The 27489-nt window shown below is 37.9% G+C and overlaps 2 protein-coding genes across 2 annotated transcripts; one reads left to right on the top strand and one right to left on the bottom strand.

The window, feature by feature from the left end:
* Positions 1 to 873: 873 nt before the first annotated feature.
* got1 (glutamic-oxaloacetic transaminase 1, soluble) lies at positions 874 to 10889 on the bottom strand. The gene is made up of 9 exons (XM_026943482.3): positions 10642 to 10889; positions 6047 to 6228; positions 5692 to 5815; positions 5316 to 5428; positions 3676 to 3780; positions 3404 to 3554; positions 3062 to 3227; positions 2544 to 2686; positions 874 to 2170 (listed from the first exon to the last, which is right to left on the bottom strand). The coding sequence occupies exons 1-9, from the start codon at positions 10751 to 10753 to the stop codon at positions 2031 to 2033; spliced, it is 1236 nt and encodes a 411-aa protein (XP_026799283.1). The 5' UTR covers positions 10754 to 10889; the 3' UTR covers positions 874 to 2030.
* An 11777-nt stretch (positions 10890 to 22666) lies between these two features.
* Positions 22667 to 27240, top strand: nkx2.3 (NK2 homeobox 3). The gene is made up of 2 exons (XM_026933324.3): positions 22667 to 23267; positions 24007 to 27240. The coding sequence occupies exons 1-2, from the start codon at positions 22910 to 22912 to the stop codon at positions 24630 to 24632; spliced, it is 984 nt and encodes a 327-aa protein (XP_026789125.3). The 5' UTR covers positions 22667 to 22909; the 3' UTR covers positions 24633 to 27240.
* Positions 27241 to 27489: the final 249 nt, after the last annotated feature.

Here is a 27489-nt window from a genome sequence, read left to right as displayed (position 1 = left end):
GTCTGGGCCCAACCCCCCTCCACACGTACACACCCACACTCTCTCACACACAAACACGTGCACACACACAATCCAGTGGCTTCGGGGAATTGCAGTAGCACTGACTAACCTAGCTAGCATCAGCTGGCGGAGCACAAGATACACTGCATCCCTCCCTCAGGCTCTCTCTCACTCTAATTCTGATGATGCATACATTAACGCCTTATAGCCCGTCAATATTGCTAAAGGCAATGGGAAAAATATTTCTGTGAAGCCATCTCTCCCATGCACTCTCAGTAAAGATTGTAAGCAATGGCTGAAGAATATATAAAGTTGATATAAGAATATAGTGTTTATAAAGAAATGTTCAGAATGAGTATATAAGAAATACAAAGATTTACAAATATAGTATATGAGAACTATATAAGATGATATTGTGGTACAATGAAAATGACAACTTTTTTAAATAAATAAATTTGACTTGCATTTGTTGGTGTCGTTTTCCCTGGGTTGGCAATGCAAAAAAAAGTATGTGTATATCTATATATATATATATAAAAAAGAGGTGAACATTCACCAAAAGGGATAAGAGATAAGCACAACGGTCTAGTTAAACATTGTCATTTATTTTAAACTATGATAAGCAATCTTAATTAGGTTTGCTTTTTATCTTCTGTGTAGGTCTAGAAGCATTAACTACACATTACAACTGTATGCTCATTCAAGGCCTATGCTGTTAGCTAAGGTCACATGACCTATTGGCTATTCTGCTATGATAACCAGATGTTCTGAACAAGAGAACACATTCCAGGTATTTCTGCACCAAGGACTTAGTTCAAATAAGCACACACACACACACAAATAAAACAAAAAAAAAAAACAGGACAGATGGTGTTCTGTAATTTCATCCTATTTATTTCAAGAGGCTTGATCAGTTTGTCCTATTTATTATATTTTGTGCATGTGTATTTAACATTCTGAGAGATTATGTAAATGTTTAACATTTAGGCATTTAAGCAACATAAGCCAAAGCTTACTTGTGCTAATATGTTAATATATTTGACAAAGTTACCGTGACACTGCACTTACCCTAAACACACATGCACAGCCTTTACGGGGGCACAAAAACAACAGTTGCGAAAGACTTAGCATAAAGTGCAAAATGTTTCTAAGAACCGTCAACACTAAATATACATTGTTTTTACTTTGGAGTATGGTGATAGTCACTGTGGTTCAGTGTGGTATCTGAAATGCAAATGGTAAGATCTAGATGATGCAGCCACAACGGAAGGTCAGGATGTTGGTGCAGGTTATAAGCAAGGTAGTTTAAAGTTAGGGGTAAAAATTTATGTAAATCACGTTCCTTTGTGGCCATCAGCTAGAAACGAGACAGTATCATATTCAAATAAAGCCTTGTACAAGTCGTGCAAATAATTTTTTGTTCATATTTTATAGAAGCAAAGACATTTTTAAACACTCCCTTATGACAAATGTACCCTTGGACATGAAGGGGGGGTGCTACAGATTTCAATTCTTTATTCAGCTTCAAAGAATCATCTCATCTACCCTGACTCACCAATACAACATAGTAAGTACATATTGTACACTATATTGTTGTCATTTTGAAAAACGGTTTAAGCCTTAAAAACCAATCAAGCTGAACCTGTTAACATCAATTCAGTCACAACTTCGTGGTACTGATTCATCACTTCATAATTATACAAGAAAGTGCTTTTTTAAGTAATGCCATGAAACTCCATGGTGCACCACTACAAGGGGAACAGACTCACTAAATACAGATTTATGTTCTAATCCAGGACGAGTACAAGTGAGACAAACACCACACAAAACTATCTCTCTTGAACAACTACATGACCTTAAAGGATAATTTAGTTTACAGTTTATATTTGATCATATAGCCAGCAAATGACGCTGGAGTGCTGCAGACAGGTGAATAAGGAGAAAATGGGGGTGGGGTGTGAGAGGACATCGCCACATTAATAACGCCCTTTGTTTCACACACAAATGGAAAGATGGCATGAGAAACATGGTTATTGGACCCTGGTGACAGCTTCATGAATGGACTCAGCGACGTAGTCAATATTCTTAGTGGTCAGGCCACACATGTTGATGCGGCCACTGGCCATCAAATAGATGTGCTTCTCCTTCACCAGGTACTGCACTTGTTTGGCTGTGAAATACAAGCAATAATGAATAGTCTGGAACATGTGTAAACATGCGTGTTATCATTTAAATGTTTTCAGTCATATTTTGTCTATTCCACAGAGCTGATACAGCTTTCACGAAAATGTCAGTGCTTAACTGGTTCTAATTCATAAGCCAGGTTTGAATCCCTAAACCTATCCTTGATTTATTTTTAGATTGAACCCTAAAGAGATATTTATATATACACAAGTTTATCACAAGGTTATCTGGTCAACCAAGTTGGTCCTGTATAGTTACAATGCATACAAAATAAAATCCTGTATGCCAGCTTTTTCAAACTCATCCTAGAGACCCTGCTTTGTTTGACAGACTGTGTGCTGTGTAGGGATGATGCTTACGGTTAAGGCCTGTGAAGCTGAACATGCCGATTTGCTCAGTGATGTGCTCCCAGGTGCCTGGGGTGCCGAGAGCCTGCAGTTTGGCCTTCAATTCAGCGCGCATCAGCAAAACCCTGTCAGCCATTGTCTTCACGTTATCCTTCCTATACAAGGCAACAACAGAAAATCAATTCATTAAGATTTTCTTTTCTTTTTTTTTTTTCAAAAAACTTGATAAAATTGATAATGTGAGAGGAGCTTTATGTACATATAGGCACTAGGGCTGCCAAAACAACTTTCCCTGATTAGACAGACAGACAGACAGATATATTTCATTTATGGAATACTGTATCGTCACATTTTTTAATTCAATTTTCCAATCAAACAAAGACAATGTATGTATGTATGTGAAAAGTAAATAGACAGATAAATAAATCTGATGAAAGTATGAGTGCCTTCTTATGAATTTAAAGGTGTAATTATAGGCTCATTAATGTTTGAATGTAACTTTATAGGAACATGATGGTGCTAATACATACCACTCAGCAAAGAGCTCTGGGGTGTTGAGTGTTATCCCAACCACACGAGCTCCCTGTGACGGAGGATTGGACCAGGTGATACGGACGATCATCTCCATTTGAGAGAGAACACGGCTCAGGCTGTCTGCATCTTTAGTAACAACTGTCAGGTTGCCCACCCTTTCATCTGTGTAAAACATTTAGCATTAAACAGGCCTTCATAATTTTAAGATGACATTCTACTGGTACGCTTACTTTGTCACGGTTATTGTGAGTTAATGATTCTGTCTGATTTCAAGGTTTTTAGTTAGCAGCAGAACAAGATGCAGGTTATGTGTCCAAAAGCAGTAAAGACTAACTTACTGTACAGTCCAAAGTTCTTCGAGAAAGACTGGGCACAGAATATTTCAAAACCCTGAGACACGAAATAACGAACTGCCCAAGCATCCTTCTCTAAATTTCCAGAGGCAAAGCCTTGATATGCTGAGTCAAAGAAGGCAAAGAGATTCTTCCTCTGCAAATTGCAAATACAATTTTGTAAACAGAGGTGATATTTGTACAGTAATTAGTCACTGCATGGTGCTCTATTTCTCATGCTGTAGCATGACTGAAGCGAGTTAAACCGAATCTCTCACCTTCATTACTTCAGCAATCTTCTTCCACTCGTCTTGAGTGGGATCTGTGCCTGTGGGGTTATGGGCGCAGGCGTGCAGCACAAAGATAGAGTGTTCAGGTGCACTCTGAAAGACATAACATCACTATTAGATTATCATTAAATGGTCTATTAGGGCATAGTTATGATAAACCCCAGATTTATTTGGCACCCTTCAGGACAACGGGCAAAAATTAATAACACATACACTATAAGATATTTTGAGTTTAACTATACAAGAGAATTTTATCACAAAAGCACATGCTGATGGATGGAGCGGCTCGATGCTGACAGCATGAATGATAAAACATAGTGGTCGAAGTGATTTAAGGTGTAAAACCTTATTTTATACAAATGTATACATAAACCTATACATACTAAAAAAAAAAATTGGCAGCGCACACATCCTACCATGTGCATTTATCAATGAAAGTCCTGTTTGTCTGCACAGAAATGCAAAATACATGTTTTTGCATTCTACCTTTTTGCATACAGTTAACTGACTTCAGTTTTCTCACTTACATCCAGACTTTTTTGGTAGACTAAACTGATCATGTGATCATGCAACCATCAAGCTGCAGTTAGTTAGTTCTGATGGGTATCATACCAGATTTTCCCCTTTGCTATTTACCTTGCTGGTGATATGAAATCAGGCAGACTGGATGGCATGTGATTTTAGAGAGAATGTAAAGGTAACGTCAACTAGCTAGATATTTATTTATTTTTTTTCCCAAATGTGCACCAAGCAACATTAAGAACAGCAAGGCAAAGTCTGATGTGACTGCTACTTAGAATGAGAAGCTCTCCAATTTTTAACTGACCAAAGTGATCACAGTCCCACCCATTCTGTTTGAGTGCTACATTATCAGAGAATGTAGGAAAGCATAATTTTCAGGTGTGTCTCCCTAATTACCTTAGCAACAGGTCAAAAATCATAAAAGCTATGGCTAAACTGTAGACGTTTGCACTTCTGTACATGTACATGCTGTTTAGTTTTAACAATTTTTTTTTCAAATCTTTGTTTTCCAAATCGGTAAGTTAGCAAATAGCATCAATTCATCACTAACAAATTTTACAGTGGGTATCAAGCTCTTGTTCATGTACACAGTCTCCTTTTTTCACTAAACATGCAGAGGGTGTCCATGGAAACAAAGTTTCATTTGGACTCATTCAATTATAAAATGTGATTCCAATTATATTTCCAATGTGGCTTGGTGAAGTTCATGTGTTTTATGTTTATGTTAATAGTTTAAGAGTTTAATAGTCATTAATAAGTAATTTAACAACAGTTAAATAGCAATGTTACATTCATGCATCCTTTTCCTGATTAAAATTTCCAGACATTTGAAACCTTATTATTATGGTAACGATATGTTTCTTTGGTATTAAAAGTTCTTTGATTTTAAACCACAAATGGATTTTAATTATGCAAACTTATATTTATAGCTCATTGTTTTGGGGATGCCAATTTTGCCACAATTGTTTTTCAGAGGAGAAAAAAAGTTTATGTGAGAATAATTCCCTTGAAGGGTGCCAGTAAAAGTGATCAGTGTTTGGTAAGTAAATAAGTTGTTGCAGTCTAGAGTTGAAAGTTTATACAGCATTGCTAGGTTTACACCTCACCTCTAAATCACCCAGGAAACCAGACAGGTTCAGTCCACGCTTCTCTGCATCCCAATATTTGTATGAACGAATATCTTCAAACCCAGCATTAGCAAAAACACCATTGTGGTTCTCTAGAGAGAGAAACAAACAACCACAAAAGAGTGCTTAGTCAATTGAAGATAAAGCCTTATCTTAGAAAGGTTAGGACCAGCACCTCTGGACTTTAATTCATATCACAGGCCCACTAATAAGGTGTACTGAACTATGCTCCCGGAAAGCATAAACTCAGCATTTACTGTTGAAAAATCCTACTCATTTATTTTCACTTTTCAATTAGTATGGTACTAACTCTGAAGCGCGTAGCATTCCTAAGCCCCACAATTTTCTGTCTTACCCCATGTGGGTGAAGAGACATAAACAGGTGTTTTTGTGTTTTTGTTCCCATTGTGAAATCTGCGCAGAAACTCAGCACCAATCTTCAAAGCACCAGTTCCTCCTAGGCACTGAACAGCTCCTACCTGCAAGACATGTGAAGAACATACTGAAACAAAGCATCCCCTCTGACACCTCTGACTGAAATGACCTTCAAAATGAGACCAGAACACTTCTTCAGTATTCGAAATTTTGAATGCAGTGTGCATGATGAATACAGTAATGTGTCGAACTGAAATGTTAGCCACAATGTCTCCCATTACACTGTCACATGCTGTAATGACCAGACTAGTGTTTGATGTGAAAGCTGTGCTTACCCTCTTCTCCAGAACGGCAGGACTGTCCTCACCCAAAGCAATCTTTGATGCACTAGAACGAAACTCAGGTAGACCTAGGATGGGCAGGTACTCATGGTTTAGACTGTCGTCCTCAGCAATCAGCTTCTCCACCTTCCTCACAACAGGCAGCACCCATGGCTGACACTCATCTGTCCTGTATGCTATAAAAGACAAAAAAAAAAAAGCATGAGAAAAAATAAAAACAATAAAAAGACAACAATTCACATGTTCAATTACGTGAAGATGTACAGTATTTAAATTGTCTCTGATGAGTCTATATGAGCTTTGCACTTTTTAATTTTGATATTTTCTTCCATTTATCAATGCAAATTTTCTCCAACTCTGCCAAATTAGATGGAGAATGTTGGTGGATAGCAGATTTTCAGCTCATCCCACATTTTTTCAATGGGGATTTAAGCCTGGGCTTTGACTCGGCCATTCTGAAACACAAACTTTCTTCTTTTCAAGCCATTCCTATGTAGGTTTTGGCCTGTGCTTTGGCTCATAGTCCTGCTGGAACATATATTTTTGCCTTAAATCCAGATGTCTGGCTGACTAGAACAGGTTCTCCTCAACAATTTGTTTATATTTGGCTCCATCCATTTTCCCTGTGATTGCAACAAGCTTTTCAGTTCCTCCTGCTAAACAGCAACCCCAGAGCATCATGCCGCCACCACCACCATGGTGGATCATAGGAATAGGTGTTACCGGGATGTTGGGCTGTATTCGGTTTGCGCCAAACATATGCTTTAAACCAAATAGTTTAACTATAGTCTTATCAGTCCACAAAATCTTTTTCTAAAAGTTCTCAGATTTTCTAACATGGCCTTTCTCAAAAGTGGCTTCTTTCTAGCCACTCTCCCATAGAGGCTGGATGTGAAGAGCTGATGACATTGCTGAGGTGTGGACAGGTTTTCCTATTTCAGCGAGTGAGCCCTGTAACTCCTTCAGTGGCGTAGCTGGCCTCTTGGATACTGCTATGACAACTGCCCTTCTTACCCAAGCATTCAGTCTTGTGCCTTATTTTTTCCTCTTTGTTATAAAGGATTTCACATGTGCTCCTAAGAATTTTGAAAGCTCTGCTGAAGTTTCATGGGCAGTTCCTTGGTCTTCATGAGAGCAGGACTGATCGGATCTGTCGTTTTAGCTATTAGACCTCCCAGAGTCAGTGATTTATTTATTGTGCAGGCTTACAATTGGACACGGTGGATTTAAAATGAACACAGGTGAACCCCGTTAAACTTTTTTAGTGCGAGTGCTCCAAAATTAAATTCTAGTTCTAATTTAGATTGCTAAAAGTAAGGGAGTAAATACTTATCAATTATGCAGTCTTTAGAATTTTTATTTTTTAAATAATTTTAAGAACATCTACATACTTTATTCAATTTTATTTCTGTAGAGAGTCACTTCAAAATGAGCACAAAACATCCCAATTTAATGTAATACATTTGATGGTGCAACACAGCAAAAAGAGAAATGATCACTGGGGGAGTGAATACTTTCTGGAGGCACAGTATGTGCAAATGGTCTTTGGTCTTTTTTTCCTGTATTCTGATGGTTTTCAGACTATACAGAATTGCACCAACATCAGGAAAATGGGAAATGTAACAAACCTCTTCCTATTTTTGCACACTTTAAGGATGTCATGAGAAATACTCTATCGTGATGAGACCAGAGCTATGATCATCATACAGCATAAGGCTGACACACACTACAGCCCAAAAACCACATACTATCATACTAAATAAGACGCCACTGTATGACATGACATACTATTTATTGAGGTGGTATACGATGTGAAGCGTGACCACAGAATTCCAGGGAGGAAATGTTTGCTAGCAAACTGTGACAACATCCATTCGTGCTACAATGCAATAAACAAATTATTTGGTCACACACATCCATGTCCATAGCCAGAGGGTAAAGGTTGTGTTCAACTATTTATCATTTCTCTCAGCATCGAGAACACAGGTCAGTACAACTGCAAATAATTTACTTATCTTGGGGCTTCATGACGTCAGCATGAGACATCAATCAGCATTTTCCTCCTTGGGTTTGGGACCACAACAGGTTACACAGCACTGAACTTACTGAAAATACTGATAAACTCACCATTCCTGCAGCTTTCACAGTTTAATATTTTACACCCCTTCGTACTCATATTCTGCAGCATCAGAATCAGGCTAGCTGTATTTCACAACTTAACTACTGAATAGTAATGAATACTGAGGGTCTGTTTATAAATATTCATAACTCATTGTGGTTCAGTGATAACAGGCTGAGAGTGGGAGATGCAGAAAAAAGCCACTCTACAACAATTCGTTAAAGATTCATAGATTAAACATCACTTGAGGCGTGTTTATTAAACATTCTGGTTAAACACAAAATAATAAGATACAGTGCCTTTAACTAGAAATAAAAAAAGAACTGTGAACTCTGTTTATCAAAGAGGTATGCAAGACTTATCTATGGCCTTTTACCTAGCGTCTCAAATCACCATTTCATCTCTTGAGGTCACTTCACTGCAGCTAAACTGGCTAAAGGCAATATGGCATTCCTAAACAAGGCCCCATAAACAAGACTGCTATCACAAAGACAATGTGAAACACAATCCCACTTCATTTTTCTCATCTTTAAATGCTATACTTTAATTGTCCATGTTTTATTTAAGGGTGTGTGCTTTCTTTGACGGGAACATTGCAGGTTACATCACAATGAAACGATAAAAAGGCAATTACTGTACAAAACAGAAATAAATACCCTCTTGGCCTGCTAGTTTGGAAAATTATATTACGCAAACAAAGCTAAAACTGTCAAGCCCTACATGATTACATGGTCACATTAAACCCCACACAACCTGTGCATTAAAAATATATCTTGATTATGGTGAAACAAACCTGACCAATGGAATTAAGAGGAGTATCAGGAAAACTGCAATCTTATCAAGGAGGAGGGTGCTTACACACCCGACCCAAGCTTGACTGTAGAGTAGGGCTGCATGGTATTGAAGAAAAAATGCGATATACGATAACTTGTTAAATAATGCGATATGCAGTATGATAATGTTACAAGTGTTTAAAATCAACTTAAAATTTATATATATATATATATATATATATATATATATATATATATATATATATATATATATATATATATATATAAACTGAAAATGACATAACCAACATACATTTCATGTTGTTTTGAGGAAAAGAAAGCATTATCTGTGTCACCCTAAAACCTTGACTTTTCCTAACTTTTTGAAGTATTAAAAACATTCAGTTATTGCAAGCCCTTGTTGACATGCATATCATGATATTTACATCTGCAATATTTCAATAATTTCAATATACTGTGCAGCCCTATTGTAGAGTCATTTTACTTAAATTGCGTATCAAACCTCTTTTCTATAAAACAGGGATTTGTGTGATGCAACGTTCTTTGCCTTATTTCTTTCTTTTTTTATCCAACCACAAGTCTCAAGGATTAAGCATTTTCGTCATTACATGTGTCATGTTCATAATTAGTCATGTTCCTGCTTTAGCACCCAAATTTATCTAACCTTTATGTATGCTGTATGGCAAATCCTTTGCTGTAAAAGCCACCAGATAGAATGAAATACTAATCCGGCAGCACAGCAAGGAATATCATTTTAAAATGTCACAATATCCTCAACCCTATTGACATTATAGGATGCCGTGTTCTATTCTCTCTTCATCTATTTTGCATGCACCTGGCTGGCTTCCAGCACTTTGACTTAAAACATGCATGGCTGAACTGGTAGGGTTGGGTTGTGTATCATCATGTCTCCTCTTAACCGTTGCCAACAGGGGCAGAAAATATAGCCTAGCATTCGGCTGAGAAATGTGGCGTAAACTGAAACCTTTTTCAGCTTTATCGGTGAGTGAGCTGACTGTCCTCCTGCAGGTCTGAGAGCAGAATCATTACAGCAAGGACAAAGTGTCGCAGTCACACCTACTCAAAACTCAAAATAACTGCCCTGCAAGCTTGCTTCATTTTTTAATGGTTTGGGTTAACAAGATCTTAAACATGGGATCTTAACTTAACCCATCTTAACAAGATCTTAACATGGGATCTTAACAAACCACCAGTTACTGACAGATCCATAAATGACTTTGTGAAAGATGTCTAAAACTTGCTTTGATTTGAATAACACTCAAGGTCAATGGAGAATCAGGAAGAGTGTTATTAAGCACAGGTGCTATATGATCTCTGATCAGGTCCCTGGTGTGCAGTACACAGAGCAGCAGGCCAGACCTTCTCTGAAAGGGCAGAAAACATGTGATCTATTCCAGTTCAACTCTGCGTGCATGATGTCAGGGCAAAGCTGGCAGCACAGAGCCTAACTGTTAACAGTCACTAAAGGTATCTCTGGTAACTTAGCTCAGCATTCATTCATTCATTCATTAGCTAGCTAGCTAGCAACTTGTGTCCATGGTTCTGAGCTGAATAAAGCCGTAAAGCAGTGTAGACCCAGTGACGCGGCTGCATGTACACAGGGCGTGCTGTGTTCCTGTGTTCAGTGTGAGCGAGCATCATGCACAGCATCTCACCTCCCACTCCGAGGTTCACCTTGTTAGGACTCGGGTCTTCACGAAAATCCGCCGTCAGTTTGAAAACGGCGACGGGAGCGGCTTGAGGAACCTCGCTGAATATCGACGACATGCTGGGCTGAGTAAATGTCCTGGACCTTTTTTTTTTTTTTTAAAGAATCGAGAGCCACTGAGCGCAAAACTGCAGAGCTTGTCGCTTGAGCCGCCGGACAGGAATTTCACCTTCAAGCTAGCTTGAGCAATGGAGAATGGGCGGAGGGAAATGAACCAATAGAAATGCTCGCTCAACTTGCTGACCTCCAAAAAGTAGCCAATCATGTTGCAATGTGAGAAAGGTCGCGAGGTAAAAGGGCGACCGCGACAAATTACCAACCAGTGACCAATTACAAGCGTTATGGAGTGATTGACACAAACGTTTACAAATAGTGATAGGAAGGGGGCGGGATTTGTCTCACTCGGTAGGAAATGGTAGTTCAGCGCACACTCTCAGTAACTTGAGCCAAACCTTTATAGAATTGTATAACCCTTATCTATAAATAAGAATCGACTTTTATTAATTATTCAAAGGAGATCTGTAACTGGGACCTAAATATAATAAATATGCGTATATGAGAAAATATAATAAACATAGTATATATAAATATATTATTATTATTATTATTATTATTATTATCATCTTATTCAAAGAGAAAAGTGCTCCTATGATACCAGAGGCATTCAGCGGCATTCTCTCTGAGTTCTGTTGACCTCCACCAATAATAAATTCACTTGTTATGAGTGCCTTTACCACAAGATGGCGCTGCTGCTCTTTACTGCAGGGCCCCATAACAAGCAGGTCTAAGCTCAAGATTTTCTCACCACGGAGCAATGTCAGTGCAGCGGTCTATATCAGATTTGATTTGCAAGTTACAATAGAGCATGAAGATTTAAACTGTGTGCACTCATTCTTATCATAAATGAACATCGTCCTTCAGTTTCCTATGTCCATGTGTAAACATAAGAGGCCTGGTGGTAGACACTCACTTTACAGGAATGGTACAAGGAGAAATCAGATTAATAGTTTTTCCACTTCCTTCAAATGTAGTTAATCATTTTTTTTGTAAGTCTTCAGTTTTTAACAATAAAACATCACAGACCACAAAGACAAGTCCATCTGAGTTTACCTAAAAAGTGACTTGGGTGTAGGTAGGTTTTTGCCATTTTTAGTAGGTAGAGTGTCTATTTAGGGCAAGTGAAGAATCAGTGAAAATGTTAACCATTTCTGCTGTCTGAGTGATGTTACCTTCTCAACATCATAACGGAATTAGACATTTAACTTCTAAACACTTAGCTTCAGTATTATTTAGCAAGAAAAACAAGTTATTATTTTTTTATTGTGATATATTAACTATTCTCTAGTCTGTGTAAGTTTTACATAAGTACATAAGTCTTTCTTAAAGAACAATCAAAACTTGTTTTTTTGCCCAGAACTCAGGTTTATTAATGAGTTTTCTCCTGAGTAATACCTGGCCACCTATACTGAACTCAATTTTAATAAAACTACAGGGCAAAGTAAAATTAAAGACCTAAACTGGAACTTTACTGACTGTTGAAAGAAAAGTATATTGGCAATTTATCTTATAGTGATTATTACTACCTTCTGATTCTCTCCTTTTTTACTGAAAGATAGTTTACTTTACTGTAGTAGCATTTTACTTATTGTTCTGCACACAAAAAATTAAACAAATACTATAATATGACAGCTTGTCTGGCAAACATGGATCAGTTAGAATATAATTAAATAAATAACCTTGTCTGTGGGAGAAATGTGTTTGAGTCTGTTTTTCTGTTTGGCTGAACATTTGCGTATGCCAATGATAGAGGGCTTTCAGCTGCACTTGTAACATCTCCTCCTTTCTCTCCATCTCCCAGCCTCCTACAGGACATATTTGCATTCCTTCCTAGGCAGTTAGGCTATCTTACCTCTGTGTCACCTGTCAGCTTGGTAATTATGGGATTTTGAAGCGCGGGGGGTGGGGGGGTGGGGGGTTTGGGGGAAGAGAGAGAGACAGAGAGAGAGAGAGAGACAGAGACAGAGAGAGAGACAGAGAGAGAGAGGGGGGGAGTGCAGAGATAGTTTGAATGCAGAAGAAGCTTGACATATGTGCCTTCTGGTCAAATGCTTGCTTCTTCAGTCACACTAGCACACTAGCACTATGAGATCGAAGGAGAATGCACAAACTACTCAACATTGAATAAAAATGAATTGATAAATCAATACAAAATGAAGATGTTATAAAGCACCATATAAACAATTTTTATTTTACACCATTTAACATTCAGATGTTTAGATTTTCTTTCTTTTTTTACTGAATATTTTACCAATAATGTCTACATGTTTACTATAAGATGTCTACTTATTACTCAAATCACCAGAAAACAAATGCTTTTTTTTTTTATTAAGTCCATTTTTGATTCATGCCTCATTCAGATACACCAATATTTACTCTTAGGGTAGAATTTCAGAAGCCTTCTTTGCTTCATGGACCATGAAGGAAGTGAGCCATTCATACCAAACATGAACACAAAACTACATTCCAGACTGGGACCTTCTCGTGTTGTTCACGTGTTACATTAGCCTTTCGTCCACGGGTCACTGAGTCTTAAGGCCTTTTCAAATCCATGTTGGTTTGTTCAGCTTTCCACTGCTTTAGAGACGGAACCGAGCAAAAAACAAGAGTGAAAAGGGTTTGTAACTTATATGGGCATATAACTTCTAGGGCATGTGCCTTGGTGCAATGTCATTAACAAAACCAAATGAGGACAGCTCAGAGCATCGATCAATGTTCCAAAGACTTTTGAGATAATTTATTCTGTTTATGGAAAAAAGATAAGAAAAAAGCCAAAAAAAAATTCATTAAGATGATACTAGAATAATGGACAGCCATGGTAAAACTCTTGGCTCTCACAAATATGAAAGATGAATGTTTAGAAAATGGTATACATTAAGGAAGTAGTGTGTTTTATTAATTAATATGTGCTCAACTTGGAGAAGTGCATTTGAAACAGTATGTCCTTTAATACAAACATTTGCTTAACCATTAGTTAAGTCGGCTGAGGTGTAGTCAGGCTGTTTCTAAAAGAAGGAATAAGGAGAACCATACATTTAGCCCTATTCTATACAAGCTTGATTGATACTGTGTTTGGTTGGACCATGACATCGGAGACCTGCACTACATTTAGATAGGGCCTTTTTAAACAATAGTAGGAAGCGTAGCCTCATGTCTACCAGTCTACTCCTAGCAATTGGTTTATATCTTATTGAAAAGAATAAATAAACAGACAAGAACTTCCACATAAACATTGTATTAATTAGCAAATGTCACAGCATCAACAGAGACAGGGTTAAAATATATCAATATATGTTCTTCTAATTATTTCACCTGATTGAATAAATGTGGTATTGAGCTGTGGTTATATGTCATCAAAATTACACAATGCTCATTAAAATTTGCTTCCATTTTGCATATTATCTATATTATCTACGAGTAATTACCTAGAATATGAATAATTAGATATCAGATCAAAATCTAAGTATGATTGCTGAAATGTCATTGGCATTATCATTGGAAATAATGTAATTAATATTATAAGAGTATTTATTTATTTATATATAGCCATGCATTCAGCTTTGTGTTAATAAAAAAACAACAGGGTTCTTTAGGATTTTTTAAGTTTATTGGATAATTAAGGGTTCTTAGCCTCCTAAAAGGGTTCTACTCAGAACCTCTTCTGATAGGGACAGACTCTGTTGTTAGGTTCTACTGTGGAACCTTTAATGGTTCCCCCAGAGGGACAACTCTAAGGGTTCTAAGTTTTCTAAGAGCGTAGCTACAAAACTGTATAGTCACATATCTTGACGCATTTGTAATATTAGCTTCACAACAGGGTACATCTTTCATACAGCATTTTCTTAGAAAAGGGGTTGTTCGAGGGTTCTTAATTTGCCTCTTTGTAAAGTGAAGTGTTCTAAGCTTTCTAAAAGTGATCTACTTTTAAAACGCTTTCTGATAGGAAAACACTGTTATAGGGTTCTGCATAGAACCTTTAACGGTTCGCCCCAGACGTACAGATGAAGGACCTTAATGGTTGTAGATTTCACTTTGTCTTTTAGGAGTGTGTGATTATAAAGTAGCGCTTAGCACAGTCGTGCCAGTGAAAGAAATTTGTTCGATTCACAGTGCCTGACAAGTTCCTCAGTGGGATATTGCAAGTCCCTACACGCATGCTATGAATACCCTTGAGTGCTCCTATTTTTGTTCGAAACACTGACAAAGTGTTGGTTTAATTCCTTTTTTCTCTTTTCTTTCAGTTTTCTTTTGGTTTTCTTTTCTTTTATTTTCCTTTTCTTTCTGGTCTTAATGAGCAATAAGAAGAGGCCAAACATACAAAATCATTATTTTACAAAAGCAAAATAACCTGATTATATAGAAAAAATAAATATATATAAAAATAAATTTTACTGTCATATTTATAAATGTGCAGCCATTAGAATAAACAGTATACATCTAGTAGTACATAGTCATATTAATCTTTTCAGTTTTCTCCACATTACTAGAAAGTGAATGATTCCCAGGGCTTACTCTGTGCTTTAAGAGGTTGATCGATATTCTGCATTTCCCAAGCTTGCACACGCCTACAGAGAAAGGAGCGAATTGCCCTGCCAAATTCAAATCGCTAAGGAAATGTTCAAGCAGAAATATGGTCACTTTTATTTACAGATATGACGACACATGAATGGGAACTCATGGCTTAAAGAAAACAAATTGTCATTTTGATGGGAGACGCCACACTGGCTGCTTAGAGCAACACAGGCTTGCTGCCCGCAACATGTTTACCCTGTGGGAGGTCATGTGGTGTGTATGCACAAGTGAACACCATATAAATCCAAATGAAATTAATTATATTATTGTTTCAGAGACAAACTTAGTAAACGATGGACATTCCAGTGGTCAGATGAACTCAATACAACCTTTCCTTTTTATTTTTGCAACTTTAGTGAAGCCCAAGGGACATTTTAAATGATACAAGAGGAAATGTAGCCTTTCACTGGCCTACTGGATGAACGGTAGCTACTATTTACACTGGTATATCTTTATCACTCCTCATCCCTGGCAATAGAAAGGATGAGAATATTTAGGTTACATGCTTCCTCTTGTACCACATTCCCTGAGACATAGGTCACACACATTATAGTCTTAACAGTCGCTAATTTGCACTCATATATACAAACACACACCTGCAAGGCTAAGGCCGTCTGGGCAGAAATACAGCCGTCTAATTTATTGGTCCCATGAGGAGGAGCAGGAGGTGGGGATCTAAACTAGCCTAACTTCCGTCAGTGGTCTTTGAGAGCAGACCTCCCCAGCTTGGTGCTGCAGTGTGACAGAAAATGTCTGGTGTTTCAGTAGGGTCCACTCCCAGGCCTTTGGCTCACCTCTTCCTTTCCTCCCAGTCTGAGGCCAAGGCAGGCAAGGCCATCAGTCACCTGACTCAATCAGCGGCACAATGGTGCTGCCGAGGTCTCAAAGCCCAGCCGAAACAAACAGCCTTCCATCTAGCAGCTGATAAGGCTCACCTTCCGGGACCCGGGGGGTCTGCAGCTCTTCAGATATGCATACTGTATATATAGTGGGCTTTGTGCCTGGCCTGGAAACCTGGCTCAGCAACTAGTGTGCCAAGTGGACTGCACAGACACATTTCTGGATCAATGTGCTTTTTAAAGTGAAGAAAAGCTGATGATCTGAGAGGGCTGTGTAGTCTACAGTATTGTTTCCGAAAATTCCAAAAAAATCATTTTATGATAATTGATTTCTGTATAGCTGCTTTGTTAAAGTGTTTATTGTTAAAAGTAATATACAAGTAAAATTGAACTGAAACAAACTGGTAAAAGTGTTTCCTTTTCACATAGAAAGAATATTGAAACTTTATATTCCCTTTCATTAGGTTATGACTGAAAATCCCTAACTTGATTCACATACACTTTATTAGATAAATCAACTGTTATCATTTATAGACGTTCGTATAATAATTGCAGGTAAAGCATTTTTTAAAGTGGTAGAGAAATTTTCACTAAACTTATTCACATATCCTATATGTAGGACATGAAAAAACAAGTTTACTCCCATGCTCCTGATCTTTTCTCTGGGTGTATTTTTGTGTCATTCACAAAATCCCACCACAAAGGCCATGTTTTTTTATAGCCATCTATCTCTTACTCTGGACAGCCCACATGCCAATCTGTACACACCTGGGACTTCTGTGTAACTGTGAAGCCTTGTCATGTTGTGCTTACCTACCTCTGTCTTTTGTCATTGTTTTTTTGCACTTTCGGCTGTTATCTCTTAGGTTTTACTGTATTGTGTAAACCCTAAGAATCATGTCTTCTGGTGCATGACTATCTCTACACTTTTACAATTACTTACTATGGACTTTTGCACTCCAGTTCCCACTTGCACATATTAGACATGACGATGCTTGCATAGATGCTTGTATATTGTACAGTTTATTTATATTGCTCTGTACATAGATCCTGAATAGCCTTGACCTTGTTGTTATTGTCTGTAAGCACAGCCCTGGAACTTTGCTACCAAGCATTTCAATGCAATGAATACATCTCCTTGTATGTGAAAAATAAACCTTGAGACTTCACAATCTTTCCATCACAGCAGTACTGTTTAAAAAATTAACAACTGTAAGCAGTAAGATATTTTAAACTGTTTTAAAAAGGCATGTTTGGTACTATCTCAGAAACCTTTTCTGACTGTGTCTGTTCATCTGCTGAAAATTCTAAAATGCTCTAGGTACAATCAATTTCAGCGTACCACTTCAGCTTGGCACTGTAGACCTATCATTTTTACGGTCCTTGTAGACCCACCTAAAGTGTTTTTGGTATACCAAAAAACCATTAGGTGGGTCTACAAGGACCATCAAGCAGGGGCGTTCGTTTGCAGTACAGCAGGTTCTAAACCCTTGTGTCAACAAATCACAACTAAAGCTATGAAGTCTGGATTCAGTGTGATTTTACTGTGGAATTTACTAAGGTGATTCTGATTGGTTGCATTCCGGGTGTGCGAAGGAAGAAGGCAGTAAATCCCCCCTTGTCATACATCTGCAATTATTCAGTTTACTAAGAAAAAAGTGATTGGATCATGTCTGAACCACACACACCAATCTTCCACAAATTCCACTGCATTGTCTGGGTGATTTATTGACATGAAAATCAAGACATCCTAATTGAGATTAATATGTTGACATGCCTTTGTGAGTGCAAGGGCAAAATATAGTTTTAATTAGTTTTAATACCACAGTTATATAGCAACTATATTATTGTCCTATCCTGGAGTCATTTTTTGGAATTAAATAGCTATATTTGTGAACTACTGTTGTGTTATGTTACACATGGGCCTATTATTGTCTGTGAATATATTATTACTTGCACTCCTATTTCTGCTTAAAGAAATGGTTGCATGCTTTTTTTTTTATTATTATTATTTCTCTTAAAAAATAGTCTAAATAGATGCTTTAAGGGTTTTTCAAGGGTGGTATCTAAAGGGTTCTGTTTAGAAGTTTTAAAAGGCTTTTAATGGTCCCTCCAGACAAATAAACCAAATAAACTATTAGGGTTCTAGATTGTTCTTTTTCTCAGAAAGTCAACCAGCTAGCTCTGAGTCTCTAACCTTCACTTCACACCTCTGCAGTCAAACTTCAGTGCAGGTCCTGATGAAGATGATCTATTGGCCTCTCCCTCCCTCTGCTGACCAGCTCACTGTCATGGCGCTCAGGCCTGGGTTTTGTTAGGTTCAGGAAACAGACTCTTCCTTCACGTAAACATGGATTTAAAGTCTGTTTGTGTCCAGACTGGTACTGGCACGCAAACATTGCTGTCATTTCTCTCAGATTCATTGAGGAAGGAGATGAAGCTGAAGGTAAAGTGATTCACTGGGTATGCGGCATTGTTTGGTTTATTTTATTACAGAGAATTGGCATTTGACATAAAGCTTTGGCAACAAAATCACAGTTGTGAACAATGCCAGGTAAGTGAGACAATTCCCAAAAAGTTTATTTAAGACATGGGATTGTGGTAGTTTATATGGTATAAACATTTACAGCATTTTAGTGGATTAGTGCAGGGCTATAATGAAATATCACAATAAAGAGAGTGCGTGTGGTACAGCTGATATCCGTCCATGTTAAGGACACGGCTGTCAGGGAGGCCCGTTTCCATAAACGCGAATAAATGGTTTTAGCGCTCAGATAAACCACAGGCCATTACATGGGGACTTTTTCCATACTGTAAAAAAAAAAAAATTCATATATATATATATATATATATATATATATATATATATATATATATATATATATATATATGTATACACACACACACACACACACACACACATATATGTATATATATATATATATATATATATATATATATATATACATATACATATATATATATATATATATATATATATATATATATATATATATATATATATATATATAAAACAACTCTGGAAATTATTTAAAGTCACTAGGAATACATTAAGGTAAGACAGAAGATTAGGTGTAAATATTTTTATAATAAAATATACATGTCCTATTAAAGAAATTATGATAGTTTTCTGGAAAAAAAGAAGCAAGAAAAATCTAATTTGAGTGAGTGACATGAGCTACGAGGTAATAAAAGTAAGCTGCTCGTAGTTAAGCAATAATGACGGAGGCGTTTCGCTCTAATGAAAATATACGACGTTTATGTTAAACTCTTAAAACGACTTAAACAAGCGGACAGCGCATGCGCGTCCTACACACAGACCCCCAAAAAAAAGAAAAAAACCCACTGGACTGTATAAAGCTGACAAAACCTAATTGTAGTGATGGGGCTGGGCTCAGGGCTGCTGCGCATCAGTCTTATCTTACTTTACACTTTTATCAGTTTGCACAGACACATGGATGACAGCGAGGAAGTGTTAACATTATACAAGCAGCAATCTGCGTAAAAATATATAGGAGAATATGAGTTATAAATGCGTCTCCTAGATAATATAACAGTTTGTTTCAGCCTAAAACATTTATGTTAGGTGTATTTTTGTTGAGGCAAGATAATGGAAACGATTGTTATGGTGCGTGTGTGTGTGTGTGTGCGTGCGTGCGTGTGTGTGTGTGTGTGTTGGGGGGTGTATTTGGGGGGTGTAGATGAGCATGCGCCCTTCACGCTCAGCTGAATTTCTTGCTTGAGTGGGACGCACGGATCCTAATGGAGCTATTAGTGACCTCTTCGCCAACACACAACACATATTAATACCTCTAATACAAGGCAGAAAGGCAGACAACATCTCTGGTTACTCTGGTTTTATATATATATATATATATATATATATATATATATATATATATATATATGCATGTTACAGCTTCACAAAAGTATGAAAAGCTTTATATATGTGTGTATATGCATGAGGCTGTAATATGCATATATATATATATATATCATATATAAGCATATATATATGCTTCACAAAAGGGTGAAAAGCTTAGGTGAGGGTTAACGACAGTCTAATAGCAGGCAACATCTGATCTATTTACCTCTAGCAAATAATGCCAATTAAGCACATTTCATCCCAAATAGATCCTGTCAGACTCCTCACCACGTTTGTCCCTTTTCCCACTGTGTCAGCACATGTGGATTTATCATGATGGATGGTGGTATTTTATAGAGCCCGTGACTCTTAGACCTGATAAAACGTTCAGAAAAACCCTGAGATAACGCATAGACCTTTTCTAAGGATGCTGTGCAGTCGGATCTCTGCATGAAGCGCTGACAAACAATTGGCCTAAAATTTTCGGCTGCACCTAATAAAATGAAATGCATGTGTGTTACTGGAGTTAATTCAGCATGCTGATGCTGGGCAAGTGTTTAATAAAAACTGCGCCTGTAACTCGGAACCTCTGCAGCGCTAATAGCCTCCATGGGCCATTTTGAGACATTTATCTTGAGACGGGAAGACATCAGGCTAATCTAAACAGCAGTGATGATTGCTAACGGATGAGATTATCTCGTTTTACTCTCCTCTGTCTTTCCTCCACTTTTTAGCAGCGACCAGCTTTTGTCACTGGCGCCGGTGCTGGACTCAGATGACACAGGACAAGAGACAAGAGACAGCAGAGAGCATCACTCAGTGGCCAGAAAGCTTGTCCATCTCCCACCAAGCCGACATACAACACATCTACTACTGATTGATTGAGCAATACTTGTAAGATGTAAGCACTTGTAGCACACGATCCCAACTGCGCGAATAATAATAATAATAATGATAATAATAATAATAATAATAATAATAATAATAATAATAATAATGTAAAAAAAAAAAACGCGTTTTCAGCTTGTACATGAAAATACTAAAATCAGGTCTGTGTTTTAAAATTATGACATATGACGTATTTCCGTGGCTACAAAATTTAATTTTGACTTATTACATAAATTCATTCGTTAGACAAATGGTCCAACATCTTTGCACCAAAGAAAGAAGAATCGTCTTTAAATCCGTCGTGTAATTTAATATCGTTTCATTTTTGCATTACATTTAAAGTAAAGATATGATTTTTTTATACACTGTAGTAATTATGGTTAACGGTACATACAGACATAGAGCAGGTATATCAGAGAAATAAATGTATGCTGTACAAACGTCAGGTCCTTGTGTATGAAAGTGAATAAACGCCAAGATTATTTAACGCACTGTATTTCGATGTTATCATATTTCATCTTTAAGTCTTTCCAGTAATATTAACGCGTAATTAAGTTAGCAAACGACCAGTTCTCGTTTATTTCTCCTGAAATCAATTATGATTATGTAATATGCCTAAATATATTATAGATTTTTCACCATCACATATATCAATATATTGCATTTAGGCATATTCATAATTTCACCATCACATATATCAATATATTGCATATTTCACTATCACACATATCAATATATTGCATTTAGGCATATTCATAATTCTAATTTATTTCAGGAGAAGTGACTGAGAATTGATCGTTTGCTAGCTTATACATATATATATATATATATATATATATATATATATATATATATATATATATATATATATATATATATATATATATATATGTGTGTGTTTTTTTTCACACACACACACACACACACAATTTTACCACTGAAAGTCAGACATCCACGGTTTGGATTAGGCTAAACAAAATGTCTTCTAACCTTCCTCGATATCAGTTTGAATGAGAGTTGATGTTTGTTTTATAAAAGATTTTTTATACACACTATTCAACTGGAAATTGCAAAATAATTTACGCAAAAACTTCTAGTATCTAAACTGTGCGACTGAGTCAGCACTGCGGTTGGTCATCTCTAAAGGTCATGTGTAAGCGTCCACTTCAGCAGCACTGCTCATCTCACGCATCTGATTTGTTTCTGTGGCACAAAATTCAGGCTCTGTACTGATCGCGAGCACTCCTACGTTCAAAATGCCAGGAAACTGAAATCTAGTTTGTCCTTCTGAGAAATGAGCTAGAACTTTGATCAGCTACAGCTCTCGTGCATTGATTCAGCGAAAACAGCTCCAAAATTTGTTTCTGAAGCAATCAGAGAAAAATTATTAATAATTCATTCAAGGGCGTCTGGACAGCGTGTGTGACTTGGCCACATATAAATAGGACTAAAAAACTTTCTGCTCCTACCGTTGTTCATCTGTGTAGAGCCATGAATGTAGGCTACTCAAAAATAATAATAATTAAAAAAAAAAATCTAATCACAGCCAACACTGCACCTTACTTTAGTCTAACATCTGCGGTCAAATAGGAACCCCTTTTACTCAGACAGAGTAAGAAACAGTGAGCTAGTTGGTTTGGTTCTGAGGGCAAGTTGCTCGTCACTCGTTCAGCCTTCATCCCGCCCCGGGAGCATGACATCACCAGCAAGAAGCAATGCCACAACTTCAAGAAACTGCTGCAAAACACACAGCAGCGTCTCGAAGCTCAATGCTTTGACGAGGGGACTGGCCCTGCTCGTCCCTCTGCGCGCGCCTCTGTCGCTCTTCCCCGAAAATGGAAGATTAGTTCACATATCGGGTATGTTTCCATGAAATCTCTGCCTATCTAAAGTAAATATTTTTAGTAAGACTCAGTGCTTCAGGACGCCAGTTCAGCAGAGCTCATATTCTAGATGTCGCTGAACAGAGCCCGATGATGCTTCCCAGCCCAGTAACGTCAACCCCGTTTTCTGTCAAGGACATACTAAAGCTGGAGCAGCAGTCTCACCACCACCACGGCCAGCCTCTGCACGCGCCCTTACCGGATTTACAGCAACAACAGCAGCAGCAGCAGCAGCAGCAGCGCTTTCACACTCCACCATCTTGCCTGCTTGGAGGCGCAGAGAGCCCCGGATTCTCGGACAGCGAGGACAGGATGGCTTTCCTCAACGCCCTCTCCGTACAGGACAACCTGGTGGAAAGCAGCCTTTCTCCGCCCATGTTTGGCCATCCTGCTCTGGGGCACGTCGTAGACGCAAAGTTAGAGGATGACCTCGAAGATCAGGAAACTAGTGAGTGCTTTGCACTTTAAAACTCTGATTTAAATTATTATTATTATTATTATTATTATTATTATTATTATTTAAAAAAGACCACCTAATTAAAGAAAGCTGCTGTACCAACACTGACCTAAATCAAGGGTACAAGTGGGATTGGATCTCTTAAGGATAACAGAGGAAGTTAATCTTTAGATGTCTGTAGTCTAATTTTATTCTAACCACAATCTGATGTACTGGCTGTATTTATCCTTAATGTTTTGGCTTCTAATATGTGAAAATTATCGTCTTTTCTGTTGACTTACTCTATTCATTTCTTTTAAAGATTAGATTAGATTTTTAGATGCAATAAAAACAAATAGGCTGAGATCCACAAATGTAAACATTAGCCTAAATTACAGATAAAAATTAAATGAACTCTTTTGAAAAAATTAAATGAACCTGCGACTATTCACTTTTGTTCCAGGATTTATAGTAAAACTGAATAAAATAATAATAACTATATATATATATATATATATATATATATATATATATATAGTTATTATTATTTTATTCAGTTTATATATATATATGTGTGTGTGTGTGTGTGTGTGTGTGTGTGTGTGTTTTCAGTATATTATGAAAATAAGTAAATTCACTACAGTGGCCTATTATTATTATTATTATTATTATTATTATTATTATTATTATTATTATGCCTAGCTGCCCCTGTGTGTGTGTGTGTGTGTGTGTGTGTGTGTGTGTGCTGCAGAGAGCTGTGGTGCTGCAGTGAGGTCCCCGGACTGTGAGCTGAACTCGGACCCGGACAGAGCTCAGAGGCAGAGAGCCAGGCGGAAGCCGCGCGTGCTCTTCTCCCAGGCGCAGGTTTTCGAGCTGGAGCGGCGCTTCAAGCAGCAGCGCTATCTCTCGGCTCCTGAGCGAGAACATTTGGCGAACACTCTGAAACTCACGTCCACCCAGGTCAAAATCTGGTTTCAGAACCGAAGATACAAATGCAAGCGCCAGCGTCAAGACAAAAGCCTGGAGATGGCTGGCCATCATCACCACCATCCGCCGCCTCCGAGGCGCGTGGCGGTACCGGTTTTAGTCCGGGACGGCAAGCCTTGTCTTTCTGGATCACAGAATTATAACGCTACCTACGCGGTGGGGTCCAACCCGTACGGGTATAATGGTTACTCAACCTATAATAATGCCGCATATACAAACGCCTACAACTGCTCATATCCCAGTCTGCCAACACTCCCAGCAAACACAGGCGCCAACCCGTTAATGTCCATGAGTTTGAATAATCTCGGAGCGCACTCCCAGCCCCAGTCATCACAAGGGACTTCCGTTTCATCGTGCCAAGGACCTCTGCAGGGCATCCGGGCGTGGTAATGCCACAACAACCACATGCCTTCTGTACAGCCTTGAATACGAAGCTTCACGCCAATAGCAATTCATTACATATATTGTATTGTGACTATAGCAGCACGCTCCAGATCAGCAGGGACACTTTACATTTGAGAATGTAGTCTAAAATACGTAATGACGCCAAACCTGTTGATTGCATGTAAATTAAGTTGTTTCTGTGCTGAAAATAATTTTTTGGATTTACATGAAGTATTAGTTTTTAATGGGTTGACATCTCATGGTATTGCAATATTTCTATACCTTGCGTTGGACCAAATGTTAAATAAAAGTTTGGACGCTGGGGGATGCATGCACATGCACATCAAAACAGACAACTTCTTTATCAATCTTTACTGCTAGTAAATAACTTGGAATTACAGTACCGACTGCATTAAACTACACTTATGTGGACATCTAGATGCAATGGCTCGGAGTTTACGACCAGACTTTCACCTAGAAAAGGTGCAGATTTGCTTTTAAATAATTATCCTGTTGATCCTGAGAATAATATTGTATGCAGCTCAATTCTTTTGGGCTCTTTTGTTATTGCCTTAAAGTAGGCAAAGTAAGTGTTAAAATCAGCTCGACGTTATCATCTGATGCTCAGTGAAACATATTTGTGAAAATATCTTTGTGAAAACAGAAGATGGAATAAATGAAGGAACACCAGGCTCCTCACTGGGGTCAATGCATAAAGTTTGCTATAGGCCTGCCTAAGGTTTTCAGTCATTTTAAAAGAAAGAAAGAAAGAAAGAAAGAAAGATGTTTCCTGCCCCGCCTGTGCATGAGAGGAGTTATAAAATAAAGCCAGTCAGTATATTCGCTCCGATTGGTGATTAAATGAAATGCACTTTGTTTCCAAGCTTCCCAGAGCTTCCCACTGATTCATTTGCGTTTTCGCCGATCGAGCATGAAGACAGTTGTTGTATGGGCTATTTATGTTGAGACAGGCCAGGCGCACACGAGGCCTGCTGACGAAAAGCAGAAGCTCGACGGGGAACTTAAACAGACATAAAGAGTGGACATTAATATCAGCGTTTTGGTAATTCAGCTGGACTCGATTGCAGCTTTGCGATGAATGTGACCTAATGTGCAGTCGATTCATTATAGATGGAGCCTACAGAGTGACTCAGTATTAGCATTGTTCAAATAGAATTATTATCTCTAAAAGAATTCTAGAATAATATGCTGTTGTTACAAGCAAAATATTTTGGAGATAGATAGATAAATAGATAGATAGATAGATGCCTGTCTAGTATTTTCCTTTTATTGCAGTTTCACTCCTGACAGTTTGTTTTAACTATAACGACAAACTTTACTTTAACAGCTCAGTTAAAACGAGCTCCAGGAGAAAACGTGCTACTTGCTTGTTGGGCCATTACAGGCGCGCTGCGTTTATCCTGCAGAGGCTAGCCGTTGCCGAAGCTTTTAATGGAGATTAATAGAAATGTAAACAAAGCGTCGAAAAGACCTTGTCTGCGCCGAAAGCAAGGATGACCACTTCTTCTGACTAGTGCACTACCGGTAGGACATACCTGGTGTCAGGATAAGTGGCCTAGGCCCTTGAGTGTAAATAGCGCTGGCGACAGAGCGGCGATGCCTCGGGACGCCAGGGCGCGTTCACACACACACACACACACACACACACACACACTCATGATTTGTATCTATGACCAGATAGGAGCCCTTCCATCAGGCTTAGGCTGCATGGAGTTTCCCTAAACACTGGCTTTCTCAGCAGAGTAGTAAAGTGCCAGATAACATTTGACCACACTGTTTCTAAGCCATGCTAAAACTGGAAGACTCTCATTACATATAACATTTGCCATTAATAGTTCAGCCAAGTAAGATTAAAATAACGAATCCATCCATCCAATGAAGTTTTTCTCTCTCTCTTTTTTTTGACATTTTATGGTTTTGCGGAAAAAAAGAGGATAGGAGTGAAATGATAGACATAGCAGAGTAACAGATTTGTTTCATTTAGCATTTTACGCACATGTTAAAGTCGCTGTTAGCTTATACACCTGATGGCCACACTTCAAGGCCTTGTTTTTTCAATGAGTAAACAGGAGCAGCAGATTGCAACCCCCTATATGGTGATAAGGCTTTACTCGATATAAACATGCACAGATCAGTGTTTATTTAGTAGTCGGTTCTGCTGTAACTGCAAACAGGAGACAAACATCTCCTTGAAATCACAGTGTTTAAACTAAGATGGAGAGATCTTGTAATGGGGCTGGCCTGTGTGGGCCACTTGCTGTTCCCACATGTGAATAATCTCACTAGATAAACTCATAGGAGTGTATTACACAGTCAAGGGCGGCATGTTGCCACCTCACAGGGTCCAGGGTCCGAGCGGGTTCCCTCGCTTTGCCTTGCGATGGACTGGAGTTCCGGCCACTGCCTACGGAGAACAAGAGCATCCACCGCGATCCTGATCAGGAAGTAATGAAGTCCAACTCATGTTCTGGATCTCTCTTTTAATGGACTACCAAAGAGCAAATGAATAGTGCATATGAAGGGGAAATTTTAAGAACATGCACGAGCGTAGAAAATAGAATGAGTGTGCAAAAAAAAAAATAAATAAAATTAAGGGCAGATGTTAACTATAAATGCATAGAAAACTATGCATAGAAAATGCATAGAAAAATTATTTTAATAATAATAATAATAATAATAATAATAATAATAATAATAATATAGGCTATGGAATAAATTGTAAAATTGTTAAACATTTTAAATTGTAAAAATAAAGTGTATGTGTGCATATGTGTTTCAGTACTGTGTGTGTGTGTGTACGCGCGCACTCTAAAACATTATCCTGATGATTAGTAAATAATTT

This window comes from Pangasianodon hypophthalmus, chromosome 3 (genome assembly GCF_027358585.1).
Source record: "Pangasianodon hypophthalmus isolate fPanHyp1 chromosome 3, fPanHyp1.pri, whole genome shotgun sequence".
NCBI lineage: Eukaryota > Metazoa > Chordata > Actinopteri > Siluriformes > Pangasiidae > Pangasianodon > Pangasianodon hypophthalmus.
Note: the sequence above shows the minus strand (reverse complement) of the source record. Positions and strands in the feature narration are given on the sequence as shown.